Source organism: Delphinus delphis, chromosome 3, assembly GCF_949987515.2.
Source record: "Delphinus delphis chromosome 3, mDelDel1.2, whole genome shotgun sequence".
NCBI lineage: Eukaryota > Metazoa > Chordata > Mammalia > Artiodactyla > Delphinidae > Delphinus > Delphinus delphis.
The window spans coordinates 96,260,734-96,286,403 of record NC_082685.1 but is presented as its reverse complement, the minus strand read 5'-3'; the positions used below and the strand labels follow the sequence as shown (position 1 = coordinate 96,286,403).

At 38.5% G+C, this 25,670-nt stretch overlaps 1 protein-coding gene across 1 annotated transcript in view; it reads right to left on the bottom strand.

The window, feature by feature from the left end:
* Positions 1–6,035, bottom strand: part of SPATA9 (spermatogenesis associated 9) — a 30,115-nt gene extending 24,080 nt beyond the window's left edge. Inside the window, exons 1-2 of the mRNA XM_060009150.1 lie at positions 5,815–6,035; positions 5,573–5,661 (exon numbers count right to left, since the gene is read on the bottom strand). Coding sequence (XP_059865133.1) covers positions 5,573–5,661; positions 5,815–5,875 — 150 coding nt within the window. The 5' untranslated portion in view covers positions 5,876–6,035. The remainder of the gene's footprint in view (positions 1–5,572; positions 5,662–5,814) is intronic.
* Positions 6,036–25,670: the final 19,635 nt, after the last annotated feature.

Below are 25,670 nucleotides of genomic sequence, written 5' to 3'. Positions count from 1 at the left end.
GCCATTACAAAGTATTGAGTAGAGTTCCCTGTGCTATACAGTAGGTTCCTATTAGTTATCTATTTTATATTTAGTAATGTGTATATGTCAGTCCCAATCTCACAATTTATCCCTCCTCCCTCCCTTATCCCCTGGTAACCATAAGTTTGTTTTCTATATCCATGACTCTACTTCTATTTTTGTAAGTAAGTTCAATTATACTCCCCCTTTATTTTAGATTCCACATATAAGCAATATCATATATTTCTCTTTCTGTGTCTGACTTACTTCACTCAGTATGACAATCTCTACGTCCATCCATGTTGCTGCAGATGGCATTATTTTGTTCTTTTTTTATTGCTAAGTAATATTCCATGTGGTATATATGTATCACATCTTCTTTATCCATTCCTCTGTTGATGGACATAGATTGCTTTCATGTCCTGGCTATTGTAGATAGTGCTGCAATGAACAATGGGGTGCATGTATCTTTTTGTATTATGATTTTCTCTGGGTATATGCCCAGGAGTGGGATTGCTGGGTCATATGGTAGTTCTATTTTTTGATTTTAAAGGAGCCTCCATACTGTTCTCCATAGTGGCTGCACCAGTTTACATTCCCACCAACACTGTAGGAGGGTTCCCTTTTCTCCACACCCTCTCCAGCATTTGTTGTTTGTAGATTTTTTTGACTGGTGTGAGGTGATACCTCATTGTAGTTTTCACTTGCGTTTTTCTAATAATTAGCGATGCTGAACATCTTTCCATGTGCTTCTTGGCCATCTGTATGTCATCTTTGGAGAAATGTCTATTTAGATCTTCCCCCCTTTTTTGATTGGGTTATTTGTTTTTTTGATATTGAGCTACATGAGCTATTTGTATATTTTGGAGATTAATCCCTTGTCGGTTGCTTCATTTGCAAATATTTTCTCCCAGTCTGAGGGTTTTGTTTTGTTTATGGTTTCCTTTGCTGTGCAAAAGTTTTTAAGTTTAACACATTTTTGACGAGACGTATTACGGCCACAGGCGTTAGTTTCTGCAAAAATCCCCTGGGTCAATAATGTGTTAATTAGATCCCATTTGTTTATTTTTGTTTTTATTTTCATTACTCTAGGAGGTGGATACTTCCTTTAAGTCTTAATTCAAGAATCACTTTCTCACTAAGACTCTCTTGGTCTTACCTTTCCCATCAATTGTTCTCCTTATCCCTACCCCTACTTCATATCCTTTCTCTGCTATGTGCTTTCTTCCCCTTAAGACCTACCATTAATATAATCTGTAGTTTATTTTCCTTGTTTATTGGTTTTCTATTTGACTAGGATATAAGTTTGGGGTTTTTTAGGACATAAGTTTTACGGCAGCAGTGTTCTATATCCATCTGGCTCACTGATCTTTCCCCAGGGCCTAGAATAGTGTCTGGTACATAATGGGTGCTCTATAAATATATTCATTTCAGTGAATGAATGAAAAATATCAGAAAAATATAACAAGTTAGTATAGATATATATTGGAAAAATATAACAAATATTAAATTAGAAACTACCCAGAAAGATTTCAGTGCACAACGTGCTCTGCGAATTTTCACAATGATAGTGTCCCACAAGAAATAACTCACCAAAGACAAATATACAACTGAATTATAGAACACTCTAGTTACAGTTCTACTCTCATTATATTTAGAAACCCCAATGCCAATACAAGTAATTTCCAGACATCACTGGTGCATCCCCAGTGAAACCGTGCCCCACAAGGTTAAAAAGCTCATTCTGAACCTGTGCCCCATAGGGTTAACAGAAACTGGCGACTGACAGCAATTCTTTAGCTTGTCTTACAGAACAGCAAATAAGGGAGAGTCTTGTTAAAAATCCCTATGCTTGTAATCTGCCTCCACTCATCAAACTTGCCTTAATTGTTCCTGCAAATTGCGTACCTTCCAAGCTTCACATACCTTAGACAAATACTGTATATCACAAGACTCCTTTAACCACCCCCTACAGATAACACCTCTGACATATGGGTCGCTACAGTAATGGCTGCTTCAGAAACATGGAGCTAATCTTGCCCAGTTCAAACTGGTCAAGACCACTTGACCATTCAACTGAGCCTGCTCAAGTGTGCAATGGGTGACCTTTTGACATCTGAGGGCCAAAAGTTCCACCCCCAGATCATGCTAACACCCACATTTTCTGAACATACATCCTGTGAAGAAGTATGTAACTCAGATATGCCTACAAAGAGCAGATATTACCTCATCTTTTTCCTGCCTCCAAACACCTTCACGGGCCTCTCTGACTACGCTATACTCTTCATGCACAAACAATCCAAGCCCCTTGCCTTTGGGGAGGTGGATCAGAGATTTGCTCTCCTGTTTCCTCACTTGGCTGCCTCTTGAATAAACCCTTTCTCTGCTGCAAACCTCAGCGTCTCAGCATTAGGCTTTCTGCATGTCGGACAAAGAAACCTGGTTTGGTAACACCAGCAGTTTTTGTCCCACATGTTTAAAAAGAAAAAAAGAAAGCATAGAGAATTCAGAAAAATGTATCTACATATGTAAAGGCCAAAATTTTACATGGATTCTATTATGCTCTGTCTACAATCCTCAATTTTGAAGTATACAGTTAAGTGCAAGATAATTACAGAATAAAATACAAACCACCTTTCATAATTAAAACCCACAAAATTGACCCTATTTACCATAAAAGATTTCTCTCATTCAAGTAAAGATCATCTGAATTAAAAAATTTTAATTCCCTAATTGTAGCATGCATCTTTTCATTCGTTCAAATTTAAAAGTTTAATATTTTAAAGTCCTCATATGGAAATCATTTGCAATTTGCAAGTGTAAACCTTAAAAAGTTACTTTTACTAAAAGATGTGGATACTGAGCGTATTGGGGTCTGGGCTGCTTGGAAGGGAGGGAGTGGAGAGTACAAGACCTCAGAAGCCAGGACCTCAAGTCAAAATTCTAAAATTAACTTTCCCCAGCCCCAGAAAAAAAATGTCCTTCAAAATCTTTAGCCATGAAGAACTATTTAATAACCAGTATTCTCGGTGTATTCCTCTATAAAAATTCCACCACCATCACTCCCACCAAATCTCTAAATCTTTTTTTTTTTTTATTCCAGGCCAGTAACATGGCTTTTTCCTAAATAAATAAAATTAAATGCCAATCACAAAACTTAAAGATTTAAAATACAACCCAATTAATAAAGCCCTCTAAGTAGTCTTAAAACCATTCTTTTCAGTATGTTTGGGAACTATGGACCACACTAGAAATAATAAAATCTGCAACATTTCTAATCTGACCTTTAAAAATAATCTAGTTAAGAACAGAGTATTAGCATTGTTTTCTGGATAATTTATTTTTGAAGAGCAAATAACTTCAATGTGTTATAATATCCCCTAACTACTCAGGTTTCCTGCCAATCTCAGCAACACTTTCTTCAAAGTAAATGGTGGAAAAAGAACAATGTAAGTGTTTTGAAAATGAGAAATAAAGTAACTTTATGTTTATATTCTTCACTTGGGTGGGGTATAGTTCTTATAAGTGAACGACTTCAGGGATTTGGAAATAGGAACTTAGATTTCTTTGGGGATCAGAATATCAATCTATTTCACATAAAGCATACTTATGGCTCTAGTGATAACGAGGCTATGCAGAGGGTAGGAAGAGATGAAGGAAGTTGTAAAGAAAGTTGCAACTTCGATTAAATAAAACCCAGTTTCTCTAATATTGGCAATGGTGGGAGAATCACAACTTGGAAGGACAACAGGGCTTTCCAGGCCTAGGCTTCCTTGGCTTTACCTTGAGGTTTTCTCAATAATTACTGACACTACTGTGCTGGCCTTAACCATTTTACATCCTAGACCAAGCATCTCTTTCCTTAATACCCCAGAGCATAGCCAAGAAAAATCTCTCATGTTTCAAAAGAATTTATACCAAGACTAGGGGGATACAAAAAGAGGAAGCAACTAGACACCAAGGTTAAGATATGGAATGACAAAATCCATTTTGGCTTTTCCTCTCCTACTTAGCCAGCCACCACCTAGATGCCACCTTACCACTGTGCATCCAGATACGTACATTTCAGTATCACCCATTCCTAAAGTCTAGACCCAAGACTGACGCCATTTATTCAAATTTACTTAACATTCTGGAAACATGCTATGATGTTTCATACTTTTTTGGCATGACACTGCTTCCTTTGGAATATTTTTCCCTATTCATCCTCTGAGACCCAGTCTAAGCATCTTTCCTCCATGAAGTCTTCTCTGACTACCCTATGTAGAGTCATTCCTTCCTCTAAATTGTATATGCCTCTTACCATATTCCATGGCAATTACTTGTTTATGACTCTGTCTCCATGAGATTAAGCTCACTGACTGAAGGAACCCTGCTTTGTTTAATCTCTGTATTCCTTCTTCCCAGTTCCAGGCAAAGTATTTATTAAGTGTCTAATGCCTGGTTATCTGGATGAATGGTTAAAGGTAGCTCTAATACCTCTCCTTTGGAATGAAATATACAGACTTTGTGATTACTATGTTACTCACAGCCCTTTTTTGTTTACTTCCAGGTTTTAGCTATGTTCCTCATGTTGACATTGCCAAAAGTCTGATTTCTGGATAAGTAGGTTGTTACTGTACCATATAACTTTACAACATATTCTATTCCAACTGTGGCCAAAATGACTAAAACAGCACTTTCCCATTAAGAGTTGTGTACTTTTGGGACTTCCATGGTGGTCCAGTGGCTAAGACTCTGTGCTTCTAATGCAAGGGGGCCCGGGTTCGATCCCTGGTCAGGAAACTAGACCCCACATGCCACAACTAAGAGTTTGCATGCTGCAACTAAAGATCCCACGTGCCACAATGAAGATCTCGCATGCCACAATGAAGATCCTGCATGCCACAACAAAGATCCCACATGCCCCAACTAAGACCCGGTTTAGCCAAATAAATATTTAAAAAAAACGAGTTGTGTACTTTTGAGTAAATCAGGTTACCTGTGTCCCCTAAACAAGATGTTACTTTTTCCTAACTAAATGTCTTTATGATTCTCTACCTATCTCCTTCCACTCCCAATATTATATCTAAAACCTTTTTGCAACAGATGTTTAAAACATATGCATATGTACTTTGTTTAAATTGATATCACTATTTTCTTTCCATATTAAAACACACACCCATGCCATATTTATCTTTCCATTGTTATAACATATCAATTATGTTTTTTCACTGACTTAATTGCCACAGATTTTAAAGTACATCTAGATATTTTTCTGACTTTATATTAAGCAAATCTTAAGTAAACTACATTGCAATTGTATCTATGAGAAAGTTCTAGATTTCCAATCTAATGGTAGAGTGACTGTCCTTAAACTTTATTTATCTTTCTACCTCACTTCCTTGTCCACAGTCCTTCTGTTTTCCATATACCCCTCGCAATGAGTAAGAGTTGAAATGGTGTTTTTCTGAGGTGAAAGTAATGTTTTCCTAAGCTTAAAATACTGATCTCAAAATCACAAATTAAATAATTGGTACTAAAAATACAATATACTTTTTATAATCCTTTCAAAGTTATAAAATCACATTACCTGATTAGACTGTGATAATCTTAGGACGGTAGGGAATTCATCTTTAAACTTACCTTTAAGGACCATGATTGCTTTCTGGATCCCCTCGACTAAGACAAAAAGAAGTTAGGGGGTTAAAAAAAAAAGCTTAACTAAAAATCCCCTAAACATAATTTAAAAGATCATGGAACACTGGGTCCACCTTGGGGATTTAATTCCCAGTTTCCACACCCATATCCCCTTTACAGGAAGACTGTGCATACTTCTTCCAGAGAAGTTCTTCAACATCTGCCCACATATCCGCCCAACAGGTTTGACTGGCATGTTGAGTTCTTGCTTGGGTTCCTAGTTCGAGGCAAGCTTACAGGCCTGGGCACTGCTTGTCCTACTCTACCATTAGTGAGGGATGATGGCAGCCTTCCACTTAGGAATGCAGGCAAGGACAGAACCTGCAGCTCACTGCAGGGATTCTTTGTTACTTCACAATGGGCCTCTGAGAACTTGTTACAGAATCCTCTGAAATCACTCTGGCAGTGAGCAGGAAGAGTGTGTTTGGAGGCACAAGGGGAGGAGAAATGGGATTGGAAAGTGAAGCACACTAAGGAGTTCTGCAATATGAATTAAATTTTGCCCCAATTTCTGCAGTGATACTTCAATTACTGGATCACCTGAGAACAAAGCTCCCTTTGAAAAAAGCTGGCATACGCTTTAAAAGAAATACTTCACACTTGATGCCACGTGGAAAAGAAACACCAGCAGTTAACTCAGAAAGACTTTTGAACAGGTTGTTTTTCCTTCACCCAAATGAGGATCACTAGGTCAGACCCAGGCAAAATCGTGAAGTCTTTGGTTTGCCTTCTTTAAAATCTCAACCTTTTTTTCTTCTTCATCTTTGTCTCTTCTAGCACTCTCCCACCTCAGATGACCACTATTTTCCTCTTATCAAACATGGGAAGAACTGCATATTATGCAGACTTGATTGACTACCTGGTTATATTTTAGTGTGGATGAGCTGAGTTGGTTAACTCAAATCCCATTTTATTTATTTATTATTATTTTTTTTAAATAAATTTATTTATTTTATTTATTTTTGGCTGCATTGGGTCTTTGTTGCTGTGTGCGGCTTTCTCTAGTTGCAGCAAGCAGGGGCTATACTTCGGTGCAGTGCGTGGGCTTCTCATTGCAGTGGCTTCTACTGTTGGGGAGCACGGGCTCTAGGCACATGGGCTACAGTAGTTGTGGCACACAGGCTCAGTAGTTGTGGCTTGCGCGCTCTAGAGTGCAGGCTCAGTAGTTGTGGCGCATGGGCTTAGTTGCTCCGCGGCATGTGGGATCTTCCTGGGCCAGGGCTCGAACCCGTGTCCCCTGCATTAGTAGGCAGATTCTTAACCACTGCACCACCAGGGAAGCCCTCAAATCCCATTTTAATTTGAAGCCTTTATATTTAACTGCAGCTAGATGGGTTTCTTCGGCAAGCACAAAACTGGCTGCTGGAGGTCTATTTAGGGAACTGTCCAGGAAAGAGAAATGTTCATCAAAGGATTCCTCTAGATTGTGAAGCCTGCCAGATCCCCAGCTTTCACTTTGTCCTTAGTCCTTATCTGCCTGAGAATACTCTCCATCACAGCACAACCACCTCTCTGAACCTTAACAGATCCTGCTTTCCTCCATCATAAATCTAATGCGTAAGATAATTATACCCCTAACATTTGGAAAGTGAAATCTATTGCCAGAAAGAATTATTAGACAATGATGAACACACAAACTGGGAGCCTATAAGAAAATGAAAACTTTATTTGTCCTATTTAGATAACTTAGCTATCAGAGTCTACCAGAGTAACACCTGTTAGGACCTGCTCTCTCTGGTCTTATTCTATGTTCTCCACTCCCATCAACTCCCTAATTCTTTTTCCATCTGCCCACCCTCAATGTCCTAGCTCCCAGTTGTTTCACTCAGTTTTCTTTTCATCCATTCTCACCCTCCTAGGCATCCTATAAAACAAACAAATCTACAAGAAAAACATATCATGTTAATATTTCCCACACTTCAAGTTTAACTGACTCTTTGTTAATTATTCTAACAAAATTCTTTTTGTCTTTTCTTTCTTAATGACCCCCTCTCAGGATGGGGAATGGTAGAAAAAGGCAGGGGGTGATAAGTAAAAAAATTCCACGTTGGGCTTCCCTGGTGGCGCAGTGGTTGAGAGTCTGCTTGCCGATGCAGGGGACACGGGTTCGTGCCCTGGTCTGGGAAGATCCCACATGCCACGGAGCAGCTGGGCCCGTGAGCCATGGCTGCTGAGCCTGCGCGTCCGGAGCCTGTGCTCCGCAACGGGAGAGGCCACAACAGTGAGAGGCCCGTGTACCGCAAAAAAAAAAAAAAAAAAAAAAAATTCCACCTTGCCACACTTAACATTTGTGACCATATCTGATAATGTTTTGGTTTTTATTTAATCATATCTTATACCTATATCCTTACACATCTTACATTATTACAGATAAAGTTAGATGAAATAATGTCAATGGCTATCTTTAATTGTTATTCTTTACAACTCATAATTGAGTGGTCCATACTTACAAAATAAATTCTAATAAAAATCTGAGGCAGTTTGTATGTAGGATGTTTGAAAATTGAATCATTTGAAATGTACTAAGGGAACTTATTCTTTAAAAGTAACTAACCCTAGATAAATTCTTCTATAAGGTAAATAACCATCTTTTTCCCACGAAAAATAAATACCTGCTATGTATCTTGTAAATACAGATTTTCAAAGATGTTTCAAAATAGAGATAACATTTTGCTTCTCCTTAAAGTTATTTAATAACTATATTCTACAATTCCAGTTGGGTACCATTAGTATGGTACCCAACCATATTAATGGATGAAAAGACTGATGCAAGTCCTCAAATAGTTACAGTAAAATGATAGGCCACACAGGGAACAGAATTAACAACATTGGCATTGCTACTGAACTTTGGGAACTGCTGAGGTTCATTAGATGGTAGGAAGCTAGGAAGCAGATTTGTTCTCTGTTTCCTGTATCACAATATAAACTTCATGAGCTCAGGGTCTTTGGTTGGCTCAAGGCTATATTCCCAATATGTAGATAATGCTTTTACAATTTTACAAAAATATTTCCTGGAAGAATATAATCATATTTGTTACTTATGTCCTAGGCAGGATGAAAATTTTTATCATTAACAAATTCATTGTGGAATCAATTAAATGATATGTAAATGCAAAACAAGACACATTACATATACATACACACACATAATGTTTATCAAACACTATGGGAAGAAAACTTTTTTTCCCCACACACAAAGCACTACATTTTAATTTATTTTACCCATGACAGTGACATAACCTAAATAATTAACTGAATTAATTCAAGATGAGCTCAGTAAGAACTAGCAAGTAGATACACAAATAGAGAACATGTCTTTGATTTTTCTTTACACTTTTTTAGCTAGATACTACTGAGTAGATTAATTGCAGCCTATTATTCTATATATTTGAGGATAGAAAATAAAAGTGTAGCAAGTTCATGGATTTAGTACTGATAATAACATGAGTAAATGAAAATATATGATGCAGTAGAGATCAAAAGAATATACCTGTAATACACACTACTATATATAAAATAGATAACTCATAAGGACCTACTGTATGGCACAGGGAACTCAATACTCGTTCGTTCATATGGCTGAGTAATATTCTATTGTATGTATATAGCACGTCTTCCTAATCTAGTCATCTGTCGATGGGCATTTATGTTGTTTCCATGTCTTGGCTACTGTAAATAGTACTGCTATGAACATTGGGGTGCATGTATCTTTTCGAATTAGAAGTTTTTTGAGTGACTTTAGAACACAGTTCAGAACGTTCCAAGGACAAAAAGAACTAGAAAAGCCATTTTAGATTTCATTCAGTCATTTCCTTGGAAGTGTTGATATCGGTTTTGTTATCTGAAATCATTTTCCTCATAATGCAGTCTAAACACATTTTGGGGTTAATAATGTTAGGCATCAAGAATTTCAGGATAAGAGAAAAAAACACCTAATTATAAAATCAAAGAACAGAGTAAAACACTGTAATGTTAAACAGAATTGACTATATCATCATAAACTCACGATTTTCAAAAATACATTTTTTCAAGCTGTACAGAATGAAATAACTAGAAACATTGCCAACTCAGTAGAAAAGAGCACCCCTAGCACCCAGATTCTGGGACTCTTTTTTTTTTAATTAATTAATTAATTTATGGCTGTGTTGGGTCTTTGTTGCTGCATGCAGGCTTTCTCTAGTTGCGGTGAGCAGGGGCTACTCTCCGTTGTGGTGTGCAGGCTTCTCATTGCGATGGCTTCTCTTGTTGTGGAGCATGGGCTCTAGGCACATGGGTTTCATTAGTTGTAGGCTCTAGAGCGCAGGCTCAGTAGTTGTGGCACACGGGCTTAGTTGCTCCACGGCATATGGGATCTTCCCGGACCAGGGCTCGAACCCATGTCCCCTGCATTGGCATTTGGATTCTTAACTACTGCACCACCAGGGAAGTCCCTTTGGGCTTTAATATAATTCTCCCCTACCATGAGCCAGGACTCCTTGAAGAAATAGCTGACATCAGTCTGCAGCAGCAGAAGTACAAGATGGAGCAGGGAGATCTCAGGCCAGAAAGGAAGAAAGCTTTTTGAAGGTTAATGGGGTCCTATTAGGAGGACACAGAAGGCAGCTGGAAGGAGCTACAAAGGCCTCCTTTACAATGGAAGACTCAGGCCATGTGAATGTTCACTGCTGCACTAATCGTAATATCAAGAAATTGTAAGCAACCCAAACATCCATTCTTCAACTACAGAATTAATAAATCAATTATAATATACCCATAATGGTTACTCTACAGCAGTAAACATGAACGAATTATAGCTACATGCAACATCGTGAATAAATCTCAGTAATATAATAATTTTGAATGAGAAAAAGCAAGATACAGAAAAAAAAGCAGAGCATGATTTCATTTATATGAAGTTCAAAAACACTCAAAACTAAGCAATATATTAGGAGTACACATATATGTGGCAAAATAGAGAAAAAAACCAAGGGAACCATAAACATAAAATTCAGGATAGTGGTTACTACTTCTGAGAGAAGAATGAAGAGGTGGGGTTGGACAAAGCCACATAAGGATTTTGAAGGTAATGGTAGTGTAATTTTTCTAAAACTTAATCATGTGTATGGGTATCGAAGGACTATAATCTTTATCCCTTACAACGACATATAAATATATCTTCTCAATATTTAATAAAAACAATGAAAGGAAATAACCTGATGAACAAATTGCTGTAAAAACTTTGGTAAAAAATTGTCATTAAAAGCTATTCCAGTAATAATGGTAAAGGGACTTTTTTCATTTATTCGATATTTACTGAGCACCTACTATGTGTCATCACTGTTCAGCACTGGGAATAGGGTACTGAATAAAATAGACAAAAACCCTTGCTCTACTGGAACTTACATCCAGTGGAACAGAATCAAACTATTTGCTATTTTCTATGGACCTAGAAAAGCCATTTCTTTCATTAGTAACTTGCTCAGATTTTGAGGTGAATGTTTCACAACTATATTCTACATAATGTGTAAAAAACTAACTATATATTGATATAAAACATTCTTCTGATTGAAAAGATCTTATTTTAGTCTTAGAAAAGTTTATGTTACAAATCTATGTTTTAGATGAAAATCTTTCTTTTCTTACATCTCCCTCATCAAATCTGTAGTCATAACCAGAAATAAGAGTTTTTGAGCAGCTACATATCTTCTGATAGACATCTCCACTTTGGAAACAGGCAATCTATAAGTGAAGCCTTTCAAGAAAAGCAATATTAAACACATTTAAGTATCCATAGTCCGCATATTTTTATGGCCTTTGGTTAGAGTCTCAGACTTACCTACTTTATGCTGTAACCTCTGCCAGGAGTGACTAAAAATATGGATTTTGTATTTCGGTCCTTTCCCTTATAGACATAGAGTGTATAGCTTAACTGCCTAGATACTTAAGCAGCTCTCCCTGGTCAAACCAATAATATTCAAACATAATGAAAAAGAAAACCAGTGAATTCCAAATAATTCTATATAATTATAAAAAAGAAAATTGTTATGTTCACTCAAAGGAGCAAAACATGAAAACACTGAAGGATGCAGTCCACTCTTTCTTTGACCCAACACTTTGACAGCAAGTTGATGACACGTCTTTAAAGCTGAGCCCAGACAAGATATAATTCACCACGTGCACATTTATGTAAACTTACCATGAGACTACATTTATGTTCAGCCAGTACCAACCAATCCTCTTAAGTATTTCTAAGGTATTTGTACAAAAATATTCTTACAAGTTAAAAGTGTGACAAATTATACAATTATAATAACAATGCCCTTTATTTTAAAATGAAGTCCTCTTGACCAATGATTTACATTGCCTCTGCCTAATTTGTAGTTGGTATTCAATTTTCACACAAACAAGTCAATAAAGCCCAAAACTAAACATGTCTAATATGCGTTATCTAGGCAATTAGAAGATTGGGAAATCAAGCTTTGTTTTTCTTTTAACAGATGTAGTAAAGCCAGATTATTTTTTCAGATTCTATTTATGTTAAGAAAACAGGATGGTTTTGTAGACCGTACATGAGTATTACTATCTCTCTACAAATGACGAACAAGGCTCTGAGGAATTTAGAAAGTATCCCCAAACCAGGAAGTGGCAGAGCAAGGACTCTTGTCTAGATTCCCTTTCAAAATTTTGAATTCTCCTTACCAGCATATGGCCTCTCTTAGATGGAGTGAGTGACTTTCAAGAGCAGAAAGAAAAATGAGAGAATAACAACAGGTGAAATACTCTAAAATGGTCTAAGAAATTTAGAAAAAGGTTCAGATGATCAGAAATTCTATTATGGAAGGCTTTCACCTTCTCAATCAAAATCTGAGTGTCCACTGTATACCAGGGACCTGGACACAAAAACGAACAGAAAAAGTCCTTGATCGAAATAAAGGACCAGGCAATATAAAACAAACACTTTCAAAGAAAATTACAATAAAATATTATAAAAGCAGTAACACAAAGTGCTCTATGCAAGCAAGAGAAAGGGTGCCAACTTTGGGTGGCCAAAGTCTGAAAAGATTTTATTTGAGAAACACGTCAGACACTGTGCAAGAAACTGGGGACAGTGATAAATAAAACAGATGGTATTGTCACTCTCATGGAGCTTGCATTACTGTAGGAGAAGAGACAGCAAATAAATGAGGTCATCCCATGTAGTAATAAATGCCATAATGGAAATTAAACTGAGCAACATATAGAGACAACTGGGCCACCATTTTCAGTTGGAATGTCAAGGAAGAACATTTGAGACAACGAGAAACACCTGAGAAGTCAGGGGTGTATGCTGCTACCAATCGTTATCACTTAACCTCTGGGGCAAAATCATTAAGTTTTTAAAAAATCAGCACCGGGACTTTCCTGGTGGCGCAGTGGTTAAGAATCTGCCTGCCCATGTGGTTTTGGTAGAAGGACGTGCTCTCACTCCCTCTTGCAAGAACAACAGAATCACAACTAACTGCTGAACAATCATCAACAGGAAGACACTGGAACTCACCAAAAAAGATACCCCACGTCCAAAGACAAAGGAGAAGCCACAGTGAGGTGGCAGGAGGGGCGCAATCACAATAAAATCAAATCCCATAACTGCTGGGCGGGTAACTCACAAACTGGAGAACACTTATACCACAGAAGCCCACCCACTGGAGTGAAGGTTCTGAGCCCCACGTCAGGCTACCGAACCTGGGGATCCAGCAACAGGAGGAGGAATTCCTAGAGAATCAGACCTTGAAGGCTAGCAGGATTTGATTGCAGGACTTTGACAGGACTGGTGGAAACAGAGACTCCACTCTTGGAGGGCACACACAAAGTAGTCTGCGCATCGGAACCCAGGGGAAGGAGCAGTGACCCCATAGGAAACTGAACCAGAATTACCTGCTAGTGTAGGAAGGTCTACTACAGAGGTGGAGGATGGCTCTGTCTCACCCTGATGACAAGGACACTGGCAGCAGAAGTTCTGGGAAGTACTCCTTGGTGTGAGCCCTCCAGAGTCTGCCATTAGCCCCATCAAAGAGCACGGGTAGGCTCCAGTGTTGGGTTGCCTCAGGCCAAACAACCAACAGGGAGGGAACCCAGCCCCACCCATCAGCAGTCAAGTACATTAAAGTTTTACTGAGCCCTGGCCTCCAGAGCAACAGCCAGCTCTACCCACCACCAGTCCCTCCCATCAGAAAACTTGCACAAGCCTCTTAGATAGCCTCATCCACCAGAGGGCAGACAGCAGAAGCAAGAACTACAATCCTGCAGCCTGTGGAACAAAACCCACATTCACAGAAAGATAGACAAGATGAAAAGGCACAGGGCTATGTATCAGATGAAGAAATAAGATAAAACCCCAGAAAAACAACTAAATGAAGTGGAGATAGGCAACCTTCTAGAAAAAGAATTCAGAATAATGATAGTGAAGATGATCCAGGACCTCGGAAAATGAATGGAGGCAAAGATTGAGAAGATGCGAGAAATGTTTAACAAAGACCTAGAGGAATTAAAGAACAAACAAACAGAGATGAACAATACAATAACTGAAATGAAAACTACACTAGAAGGAATCAATAGCAGAATAACTGAGGCAGAAGAACGGATAAATGACCTGGAAGACAGAATGGTGGAATTCACTGCTGTGGAACAGAATAAAGAAAAAAGAATGAAAAGAAATGAAGACAGCCTAAGAGACCTCTGGGACAATATTAAACGCAACAACATTTACATTATAGGGGTCCCAGAAGGAGAAGAGAGAGAGAAAGGACCCAAGAAAATATTTGACGAGATTATAGTTGAAAACTTCCCTAATATGGGAAAGGAAATAGCCACCCAAGTCCAGGAAGCGCAGAGAGTCCCATATAGGATAAACCCAAGGAGAAACATGCCAAGACACATAGTAATCAAGCTTGCAAAAATTAAAGACAAAGAAAAATCATTGAAAGCAGCAAGGGAAAAATGACAAATAACATACAAGGGAACTCCCATAAGGTTAACAGCTGATTTCTCAGCAGAAACGCTACAAGCCAAAAGGAGTGCCATGATATAATTAAAGTGATGAAAGGGAAGAACGTACAACCAAGATTTCTCCACTCGGCAAGGATCTCATTCAGATTCCATGGAGAAATCAAAAGCTTTACAGACAAGCAAAAGCTAAGAGAATTCAGCACCACCAAGCCAGCTCTACAACAAATGCTAAAAGAACTTCTCTAAGTGGGAAATACAAGAGAACAAAAGGTCATACAAAAACAAACCCAAAACAATTAAGAAAATGGTAATAGGAACATACATATCGATAATTACCTTGAACGTGAATGGATTAAATGCTCCAACCAAAAGACACAGGCTTGCTGAATGGATACAAAAACAAGACCCATACCCACTTCAGACCAAGGGACACATACAGACTGAAAGTGAAGGGATGGAAAAAGATATTCCATGCAAATGGAAATCAAAAGAAAGCTGGAGTAGCAATACTCATATCAGATAAAATAGACTTTCAGATAAAGAATGCTACAAGAGACAAGGAAGGACACTACATAATGATCAAGGGATCAACCCAAGAAGAAGATATAACAATTATAAACATATATGCACCATACATAGGAGCACCTCAATACATAAGGCAACTGCTAACAGCTAAAAAAGAGGAAATCGACAGTAACACAATAATAGTGCGGGACGTTAACACCTCACTTACACCAATGGACAGATCATCCAAACAGAAAATTAATAATGAAACACAAGCTTTAAATGCCACAATAGACCATATAGATTTAATTGATATTTATAGAACATTCCATCCAAAAACAGCAGATTACACTTTCTTCTCAAGTGCACACGGAACATTCTCCAGGATAGATTGCATCTTGGGCCACAAATCAAGCCTCAGTAAATTTAAAAAATTGAAATCATATCAAGCATCTTTTCTGACCACAACACTATGAGATTAGAAATCAATTACAGGGAAAAAAACGTAAAAAACACAAACACATGGCGGCTAAACACTACGTTACTAAATAATCAAGGGATCACTGAAGAAATCAAAGAGGAAATCAAAAAATACCTAGAAACAAATGACAATGGAGACACGACGACCCAAAACCTATGGGATGCATCAAAAGAAGTTCTAAGAGGGAAGTGTATAGCAAAACAATCCTACCTTAAGAAACAGGAAACATCTCGAATAAACAATCTAAGCTTGCACCTAAAGCAATGAGAGAAAGAAGAACAAAAAAACCCCAAAGTTAGCAGAAGGAAAGAAATCATAAAGATCAGATCAGAAATAAATGAAAAAGAAATGAAGGAAACGATAGCAAAGATCAATAAAACTAAAAGCTGGTTCTTTGAGAAGATAAACAAAGTTGATTAACCATTAGCCAGACTCATCAAGAAAAAAAGGGAGAAGACTCAAATCAATAGAATTGGAAATGAAAAAGGAGAAGTAACAACTGACACTGCAGAAATACAAAAGATCATGAGAGATTACTACAAGCAACTCTATGCCAATAAAGTGGACAACCTGGAAGAAATGGACAAATTCTTAGAAATGCACAACCTGCCAAGACTGAATCAGGAAGAAATAGAAAATATGAACAGACCAATCACAAGCACTGAAATTGAAACTGTGATTAAAAATCTTCCAACATACAAAAGCCCAGGACCAGATGGCTTCACAGGCAAATTCTATCAAACATTTAGAGAAGAGCTAACACCTATCCTTCTCAAACTCTTCCAAAATATAGCAGAGGGAGGAACACTCCCAAACTCATTCTAAGAGGCCACCATCACCCTGATACCAAAACCAGACAAAGATGTCACAAAGAAAGAAAACTACAGGCCGATATCACTGATGAACATAGATGCAAAAATGCTCAACAAAACACTAGCAAACACAATCCAACAGCACATAAAGAGGATCATACGCCATGATCAAATGGGGTTTATTCCAGGAATGCAAGGATTCTTCAATATATGCAAATCAATCAACGTGATACACCATATTAACAAATTGAAGGAGAAAAACCATATGGTCATCTCAATAGATGTAGAGAAAGCTTTTGACAAAATTCAACACCCATTTATAGTAAAAACCCTGCAGAAAGTAGGCATAGAGGGAACTTTCCTCAACATAATAAAAGCCATATATGACAAACCCACAGCCAACATCATCCTCAATGGTGAAAAACTGAAAGCATTTCCACTAAGATCAGGAACAAGACAAGGTTGCCCACTCTCACCACTCTTATTCAACATAGTTTTGGAAGTTTTAGCTACAGCAATCAGAGAAGAAAAGGAAATAAAAGGAATCCAAATCGGAAAAGAAGAAGTAAAACTGTCACTGTTTGCAGATGACATGATACTATACATAGAGAATCCTAAAGATGCCAACAGAAAACTACTAGAGCTAATCAATGAATTTGGTAAAGCAGCAGGATACAAAATTAATGCACAGAAATCTCTTGCATTCCTATACACTAATGATGAAAAATCTGAAAGTGAAATCAAGAAAACACTCCCATTTACCACTGCAACAAAAAGAATAAAATATCTAGGAATAAACCTACCTAAGGAGACAAAAGACCTGTATGCAGAAAACTATAAGACACTGATGAAAGAAATTAAAGATGATACAAATAGATGGAGAGATATACCATGTTCTTGGATTGGAAGAATCAACATTGTGAAAATGACTCTACTACCCAAAGCAATCTACAGATGCAATGCAATCCCTATCAAAGTACCACTGGCATTTTTCACAGAACTAGAACAAAAAATTTCACAATTTGTATGGAAACACAAAAGACCCCGAATAGCCAAAGCAATATTGAGAACAAAAAACGGAGCTGGAGGAATCAGGCTCCCTGACTTCGGACTATACTACAAATCTACAGTAATCAAGACAGTATGGTACTGGCACAAAAACAGAAAGATAGATCAATGGAACAGGATAGAAAGCCCAGAGATAAACCCACACACATATGGTCACCTTATCTTTGATAAAGGAGGCAGGAATGTACAGTGGAGAAAGGACAGCCTCTTCAATAAGTGGTGCTGGGAAAACTGGACAGGTACATGTAAAAGTATGAGATTAGAACACTCCCTAACACCATACACAAAAATAAGCTCAAAATGGATTAAAGACCTAAATGTAAGGCCAGAAACTATCAAACTCTTAGAGGAAAACATAGGCAGAACACTCTATGACACAAATCACAGTAAGATCCTTTTTGACCCACCTCCTAGAGAAATGGAAATAAAAACAAAAATAAACAAATGGGACCTAATGAAATTTCAAAGCTTTTGCACAGTAAAGGAAACCATAAACAAGACCAAAAGACAACCCTCAGAATGGGAGAAAATATTTGCAAATGAAGCAACTGACAAAGGATTAATCTCCAAAATTTACAAGCAGCTCATGCAGCTCAATAACCAAAAACAAACAACCCAATCCAAAAATGGGCAGAAGACCTAAATAGACATTTCTCCAAAGAAGATATACAGACTGCCAACAAACACATGAAAGAATGCTCAACATCTTTAATCATTAGAGAAATGCAAATCAAAACTACTATGAGATATCATCTCACACCAGTCAGAATGGCCATCATCAAAAAATCTAGAAACAATAAATGCTGGAGAGGGTGTGGAGAAAAGGGAACACTCTTGCACTGCTAGTGGGAATGTGAATTGGTACAGCCACTATGGAGAACAGTATGGAGTTTCCTTAAAAAACTATAAATAGAACTACCATATGACCCAGCAATCCCACTACTGGGCATATACCCTGAGAAAACCATAATTCAAAAAGAGTCATGTACCAAAATGTTCATTGCAGCTCTATTTACAATAGCCAGGAGATGGAAACAACCTAAGTGTCCATCGTTGGATGAATGGATAAAGAAGATGTGGCACATATATACAATGGAATATTACTCAGCCATAAAAAGAAATGAAATTGAGTTATTTGTAGTGAGGTGGATGGACCTAGAGTCTGTCATACAGAGTGAAGTAAGTCAGAAAGAGAAAGACAAATACCGTATGCTAACACATATATATGGAATCTAAGAAAAAAAATGTCATGAAGAACCTAGGGGTAAGACAGGAATAAAGACACAGACCTACTAGAGAATGGACTTGAGGATATGGGGAGGGGGAAGGGTAAGTTGTGACAAAGTGAGAGAGTGGCATGGACATATATACACTACCAAACGTAAGGTAGATAGCTAGTGGGAAGCAACCTCCTAGCACAGGCAGATCAACTCGGTGTTTTGTGACCACCTAGAGGGGTGCGATAGGGAGGGTGGGAGGGAGGGAGATGCAAGAGAGAAGAGATGTGGGAACATATGTATATGTATAACTGATTCACTTTTTTATAAAGCAGAAACTAACACACCATTGTAAAGCAATTATACTGCAATAAACATGTCAAAAAGAAATAAAAAACCCATGCACCCCAATGTTCATTGCAGCACTATTTACAATAGCCAGGTCATGGAAGTAACCTAAATGCCCATCCACAGACGAATGGATAAAGAAGGTGTGGTACATATATACAATGGAATACTACTCAGACATAAAAAGGAACGAAATTGGGTCATTTGTTGAGACGTCGATGGATCTAGAGACTGTGATACAGAATGAAGTAAGTTAGAAAGGGAAAAACATCGTATATTAACATATATATGTGGAACCTAGAAAAATGGTACAGATGAACCAGTTTGCAGAGCAGAAACTGAGACACAGATGTAGAGATTAAACGTATGTACACCAAGGGGGGAAAACTGCGGGGGGGTGGGGGGTGGGGATGGTGGTGTGATGAATTGGGTGATTGAGATTGACATGTATACACTGATGTGTATAAAATTGATGACTAATAAGAACCTGCTGTATAAAAAAATAAAAAAATTTTTTAAAAATCAACATTTCTAAAACTGATGGGGGGGGCAGTAAAGAGTTACATATGGCTGCTAGTCAAGAAAGTATTCATACAAGAGAAAAAAAAAGAACTACAAACAATAAATGCTGGAGAGGGTGTGGAGAAAAGGGAACCCTCTTGCACTGTTGGTGGGGATGTAAACTGATACAGCCACTATGGAGAACAGTATGGAGGTTCCTTATAAAACTAAAAATAGAACTATCGTAGGACCCAGCAATCCCATTACTGGGCATATACCCTAAGAAAACCATAATTCAAAAAGAGTCATGTACCACAATGTTCACTGCAGCTCTATTTACAATAGCCAGGACAAGGAAGCAACCTAAGTGTCCATCAACAGATGAATGGATAAAGAAGATGTGGCACATATATACAATGGAATATTATTCAGCCATAAAAAGAAATGAACTTGAGTTTTTAAAGTGAGGTAGATGGACTTAGAGACTGTTATACAGAGTGAAGCAAGTCAGAAAGAGAAAAACAAATACTGTATGCTAACACGTATATATGGAATCTAAAAAAAAAAAATGCTTCTGAAGAACCTAGGGGTGGGACAAGAATAAAGATGCAGATGTAGGGAATGGAATTGAGGACACAGGGAGGGGGAAAGGTAAACTGGGACGAAGTGGGACAGTGGCATGGACATATATATACACTACCAAATGTAAAATAGATAGGTACTGGGAAGCAGCCACATAGCACAGGGAGATCAGCTCGGTGCTTTGTGTCCACCTAGAGGGGTGGGATAGGGAGGGTAGGAGGGAGACTCAAGAGGGAGGAGATATGGGGATATATGTATATGTATAGCTGATTCACTTTGTTATACAGCAGCAACTAACACACCATTGTAAAGCAATTATACTCCAATAAAGATGTTAATAAGTAAATAAAGCAAATGAGAGAATGCAAAAAAGAATCCACCCGGCAATGCAGGGGACACGGGTTTGTCCTGGTTCGGGAAGATCCCACATGCTGCTGAGCAACTAAGCCCGTGTGCCACAACTACTTAGCCTGCACTCTAGAGCCCGCAAGGCACAGCTACTGAGCCCGCGTGCCTAGAGCCCATGCTCTGCAACAAGAGAAGCCACGGCAATAACAAGCCCGTTCACTGCAACGAAGAGTTGCCCCCGCTGGCACAACTAGAGACGGCCCGTGCGCAGCAACGAAGACACAACGCAGCCAAAAAACAAATAAATAAAATATAAAAATAAATTAACAAAATAAAATAAAACTCAGCACCTTTATTCTACACAGTTTACCTTCAGCCTAATAGCATAACTTATCCGTAGCTCAAAATCTCTTGATTCAATTTTCATCCTTCCCCAGTATAAAAAAGAAGAAAAATCTCGGTTTTTTCCCAATCAACAGGGCTGCTCTCAGCTACGCTGGCCCCAGCAGCGGCCTGGTGCTCACTGCACTGAGGGCTGTCCTCACCTTGGCCAGCTCTCCGGGAAGTGCAGGTTCCGATGAGGCTGCTGTGCTCCCGGTGCACCTCAAGCACGGGCAAGTGGGCAGGTTGGCAGGCGGAGGCCACCAACTCACACTGGCGTTCAGCCACTACTGCTGCATCTCCCCGGGGCCCTCGCTGGCCTCGGGGTTTCAGCCTTCGCCTCCACCGCAGCCTCTCTCACCCAGCTGCAAATGGGCACACTCACCCCTGACTACTACCACTTATCTGTGACGGAGACCTTTGGGCCTGTTCTCATAGGCCCCGCGGCATGTGCCCTGACCTGTGACGTCAACGCGTCACACACAGGGCGTAGCTAAGCCGGGCATAGGGTGAGGAAGCCTGTGATAAATTTCAGGCGCCGGACCCCGGAGGTTCGCGAACCGCTGGCCTCGGTGTTGCCGTACTCTGCGCCTGTCCAAACGTACCCCCAGGGCCGGTTATGGCGCAGGCACCGATCGGTTGTCTTGGCTTCTCCTCCACTTCACCCCTCCCCGAACTTTGCATGCCCTTGGAGACTGAAATGCCAACCCAGAGAACTGCACTTCCGCCTAAAATCAGAGACACTTAGGCCCCAGGGGTTTGGAACTGCCTGTGGAGAAGAGCAAATGGTGCTGACTGCGGTTGATTCATCTGCGATGAAAACGCGGGCTCTAGTGATAGGGGTCCTGCCATACATCATTTTGAAGAAAATGGATGATAGTTTTAGGGAGAAAGCCCCAGAATAGTATCAGCAGAAAGATTTAAATCCAAGACTTAACACTAATTTTTGCCAACCCAATAACCTTTATTTTTCAGAGGTTTCTTCACCCTCAATCCACTCCCTAACCTAAAGTATCAAGTTTTTGTTAAATTACACCAGTAATAATTTTGGAAAAGTCATTAAAAAAATAATGTAGTATGATGTGATGTGAATAAGGGACCCCAGGATTAGAAGTCAAGAGACCCTGGGATATTAGTGTCAGGCTTGATTTGACTACCTGTAGGAACTACCAGTCACTTAATCCCTCAGCTCAAACTTATTAATCAGTAAACTGAGGGAGTTGAAATAGAGGTCTTCAAAATTTTGAGTGTCTGACCTTAGCAACTCTGATACATTATCACAGATAATGACTACATGTTTTTGTAGCTGTAATTTCCCCAGAATGAAAACCAAAAATTAGGGCACAGTGCAGGGAAAATAAGGACGTACCTATAAAATATTGGCAAGAAAAAAAAAAAAAATCTCAGTCAAAGCAAGATCTCTAAAGTTTAGTTCATTAAACCATACGGTTTTAAAAATATAAAAACGAATACATTTCGAAACCGGCCATTCTTGGTTTGTATACAGAAAGCAGGCTGTTGCTAAAATTCTTCAATGCTTAAAGTAGCAAACAGGAAGAAGACAGATATTTAGATCTCCCTGTTCCTTAGATCTTGCAACTTTCTTTTGTTACTAGCCAAAGTTTTCTCTTCCCTTTACTTTCTCAGCTTTCTTACTTCCTCTTTAGATTAATCCTTTGCATTCTGGCCCTGTGGGGGATTTTCTTTATAAAGTCGCCTCACCACCTCTAAGCCTTTTCTCAGTCTTCACCCTTTTCAAGCTTTATACTAGCTGATGCTGTTGATTGCCCATAATTCCTAAGATAGCCTTTTTCCTTCATAAGATAATTTCCTATTTTATTTACCTGGATATTCTCTGTGTCTTCTCTCCCTTCTTCCTCTCCCTTTTTCTCCATACTCCAAAGTCTCCTACTTTATCCTTTTTTTCATTAAACTCTTTTCCATGGCAATCACATCTGAACATTGGCTTATATTATTTCTTGGTAGAAACTTCACAAATCCGTAACTCTGATACTATTCTCTGTTCAGAGTTTTCAAAATACCTACTGAACAAAATAATAATAAAATCACCAATTATTGAATGCTGACAAATCTAAGCACTTAACATATTGAATAAATATTATTAAATTTTCAAAAATGAAGTATTCACAGATATGTGATTAATATACAGTATATTGAGTACTTTTTAGTCTTATCACACCCAGTGTGTAGATACATGTGACAAAGGCTACTATATTTCAATATGCATTTGTGTATCTTGTAATGCTATTATAAATACTATTGTTTGGGGGAAAAGAGTTTATAGCTATGCATAATAATAAAAATAAGACATGTATCATCAACTCCTGAATAATGCCCTGAATCTTTACCACGTGGGAAGCCTATGTTTGTACTACTAGAACAGTAGTAACACACACCTGTTTACACTCTAACAAATTATTAAAAACCTGTTTACACTCTTACAAATTATTGAAGACCCTAGATAGCTTTTGTTTATGTGAGTTGTACCTACTGATAATACTTTACTAGAAATTAATACTGATACGTTTATAAAATATTTATTAATTCATATGGTAGGCAGCCTCTAAGATAGCCCACAATGATCCCTACCTCCTGATAGTCAGGCCCTTGTGAAATCCCCTCCCCTTGATTTGCAGCCTGGATTTATTGACTCCTTTCAAAACACAGAGTTCAGCTGAAATGATGGGATGTCACTTCCAGGATTAGGTTACAAAAAGACTGTGGCTTCTGCCTTGCTTGTTCTCTCTCTCTCTCTCTCTCTCTCTTTCTCTCAATCTCTCTGAGGGAAGCCAGCTGCCATGCTGTAAGTTGTCCTATGAAGAGATCCATGTGGCAAGGAATTGATATCTTTGGCCAACAGCAGTGAGGAACTGGGTTCTGTCAATAGCTACATAGGTGAGCTGAGAAGATCCCCCTCCCAGTCAAGCCTTAAGATTACTGCAGCCCTGCTGACATCCTGATTATAGCTTTGTGAGAGACCCTAAGCCAGAGGTACCCAACTAAGCCACACCTGGATTCCTGACCCAAGATATGCTGAGATAATATTTATTGTTTTAAGCTGCTAAATTTGGGGGCAATTGGTTACACAGCAACATATAACTAATACAATTCATAAAATAACAATAATAACATATTCTATGAAAAATAACTATTTCCCAAAAAGAAAAATGTAGTGAGATGAGTGGTATTGTTTTCAATGTTTGCAAATCTCCCTAATGTCTAGTTTCATAGAAGACATCTGATTTCTCATATCTGCTTCTGAATTTAACCTGTTGCAGTACATTGTTTTGGTTGACATACATGAAGAAAATCCAGCCTTACCCAGACATGTAGTTGTGGAGGGAGTATTTTAATAGTCTTTCCTGATAACTGTGGATATTCTTCTTTAGTCTTATACCAGCATTCAGCAAGTGATAATTTCCTAAAGGTGAGTTTCAATGTAGAAACCATATACTCTTGTTACATTAAACTTTATTGGTCTGTCTTGCACTTTGAATCAATCATTTATTAATGCATGACTTTGTAACATCATGTATTGATCATTTTAGTAATATTGGTTCTCTGAGTTATGCAAATCTTCCATTGATACGTTGCATTAGTTTCATTATACAACAACCTCCCTGCCTCCCACTAAAAAAAGAAAAAAAATCTTTGTTAATATCACCACCATTCTTACCAGAAAAGGCTTTAAGTTTGGGGCGCTTGTTGTATTAGTTATCTACTGTTGCATAGCAAATTATCCCAAGTTACCAATTTAAAACAACAAACTTTTATTATTTCACAGTTTCAGTGGGTCAGGAATCTAGGAGTGGCATAGCTGGGTGGTTTGCCTCCAAGTCTTTCAAGAGGTTGCAGTCAAGCTGTTGGCTGGGCTGCAGTCATTTGAAAGTGCAACTGAGAGACAATCTACTTACAAACTCATTCAACATGCTGCTTGGCAGGCTTCAGAAGATCTACTTCCAAGTTCATTCACATGGTTACTTGCAAGCCTCAGTTCCTTGCCATGTGGGCCTTTCCATGGTCTGCTTGAGTCTCCTTATGACAGGGCAGCTGGCTTCCCTTTCCCAGGGATAAAAGACACACACACACACACACACACACACACACACACACACACACACACACACACGGAGAGAGAGAGAATAAGAGAGCCAACCCAAGACAGAAGTCACAGTCATTTCATAGACTAGTGTCAATATGATAGCTCATCATTTCAGCCATGTTCTGTTCACTAGAAATGGTCCAGGCCAAACTCAACGGGAGGGAAGCTAAGCTCCACCTCTTGAGGGGAGCTGGATCAAAGAATGTGGAGACATAGCTACAAAACCACCACAAGTTGTCAAACTCATGATGCTGGATGCAAGTTCCTCCCAAATTATAATTTTTCCTTTAAAGCTCAAGCTTATCATTGGCAACAAACACTGTCAGTTGTTTTTCTCGAAATGACAGGCTTCTTTCATTTTTGAGAAAATATCTTGCCAAACACTCAACTCTATATAACCATAGTTTTTCTGTCAGTCATTCTTTCAAGTGAAAATGATCTTCCGTGAGAAAGCAGCAACTTTAGCTCACGACTCCAGCAAGTATACTATTGCTTTTCCTTGGGGCAATCATATATTTCAGCATGCACAGAAAAGCTTTATGCATACTTCCTATTAAATCACACAAAATATTAAAATGATGTATACTCAAGGGTAAATATTTAATAAAATTAATCATTTTTATTGCATCTTCTTAGGTAAAACTGACTTTTGGGGGGTACAG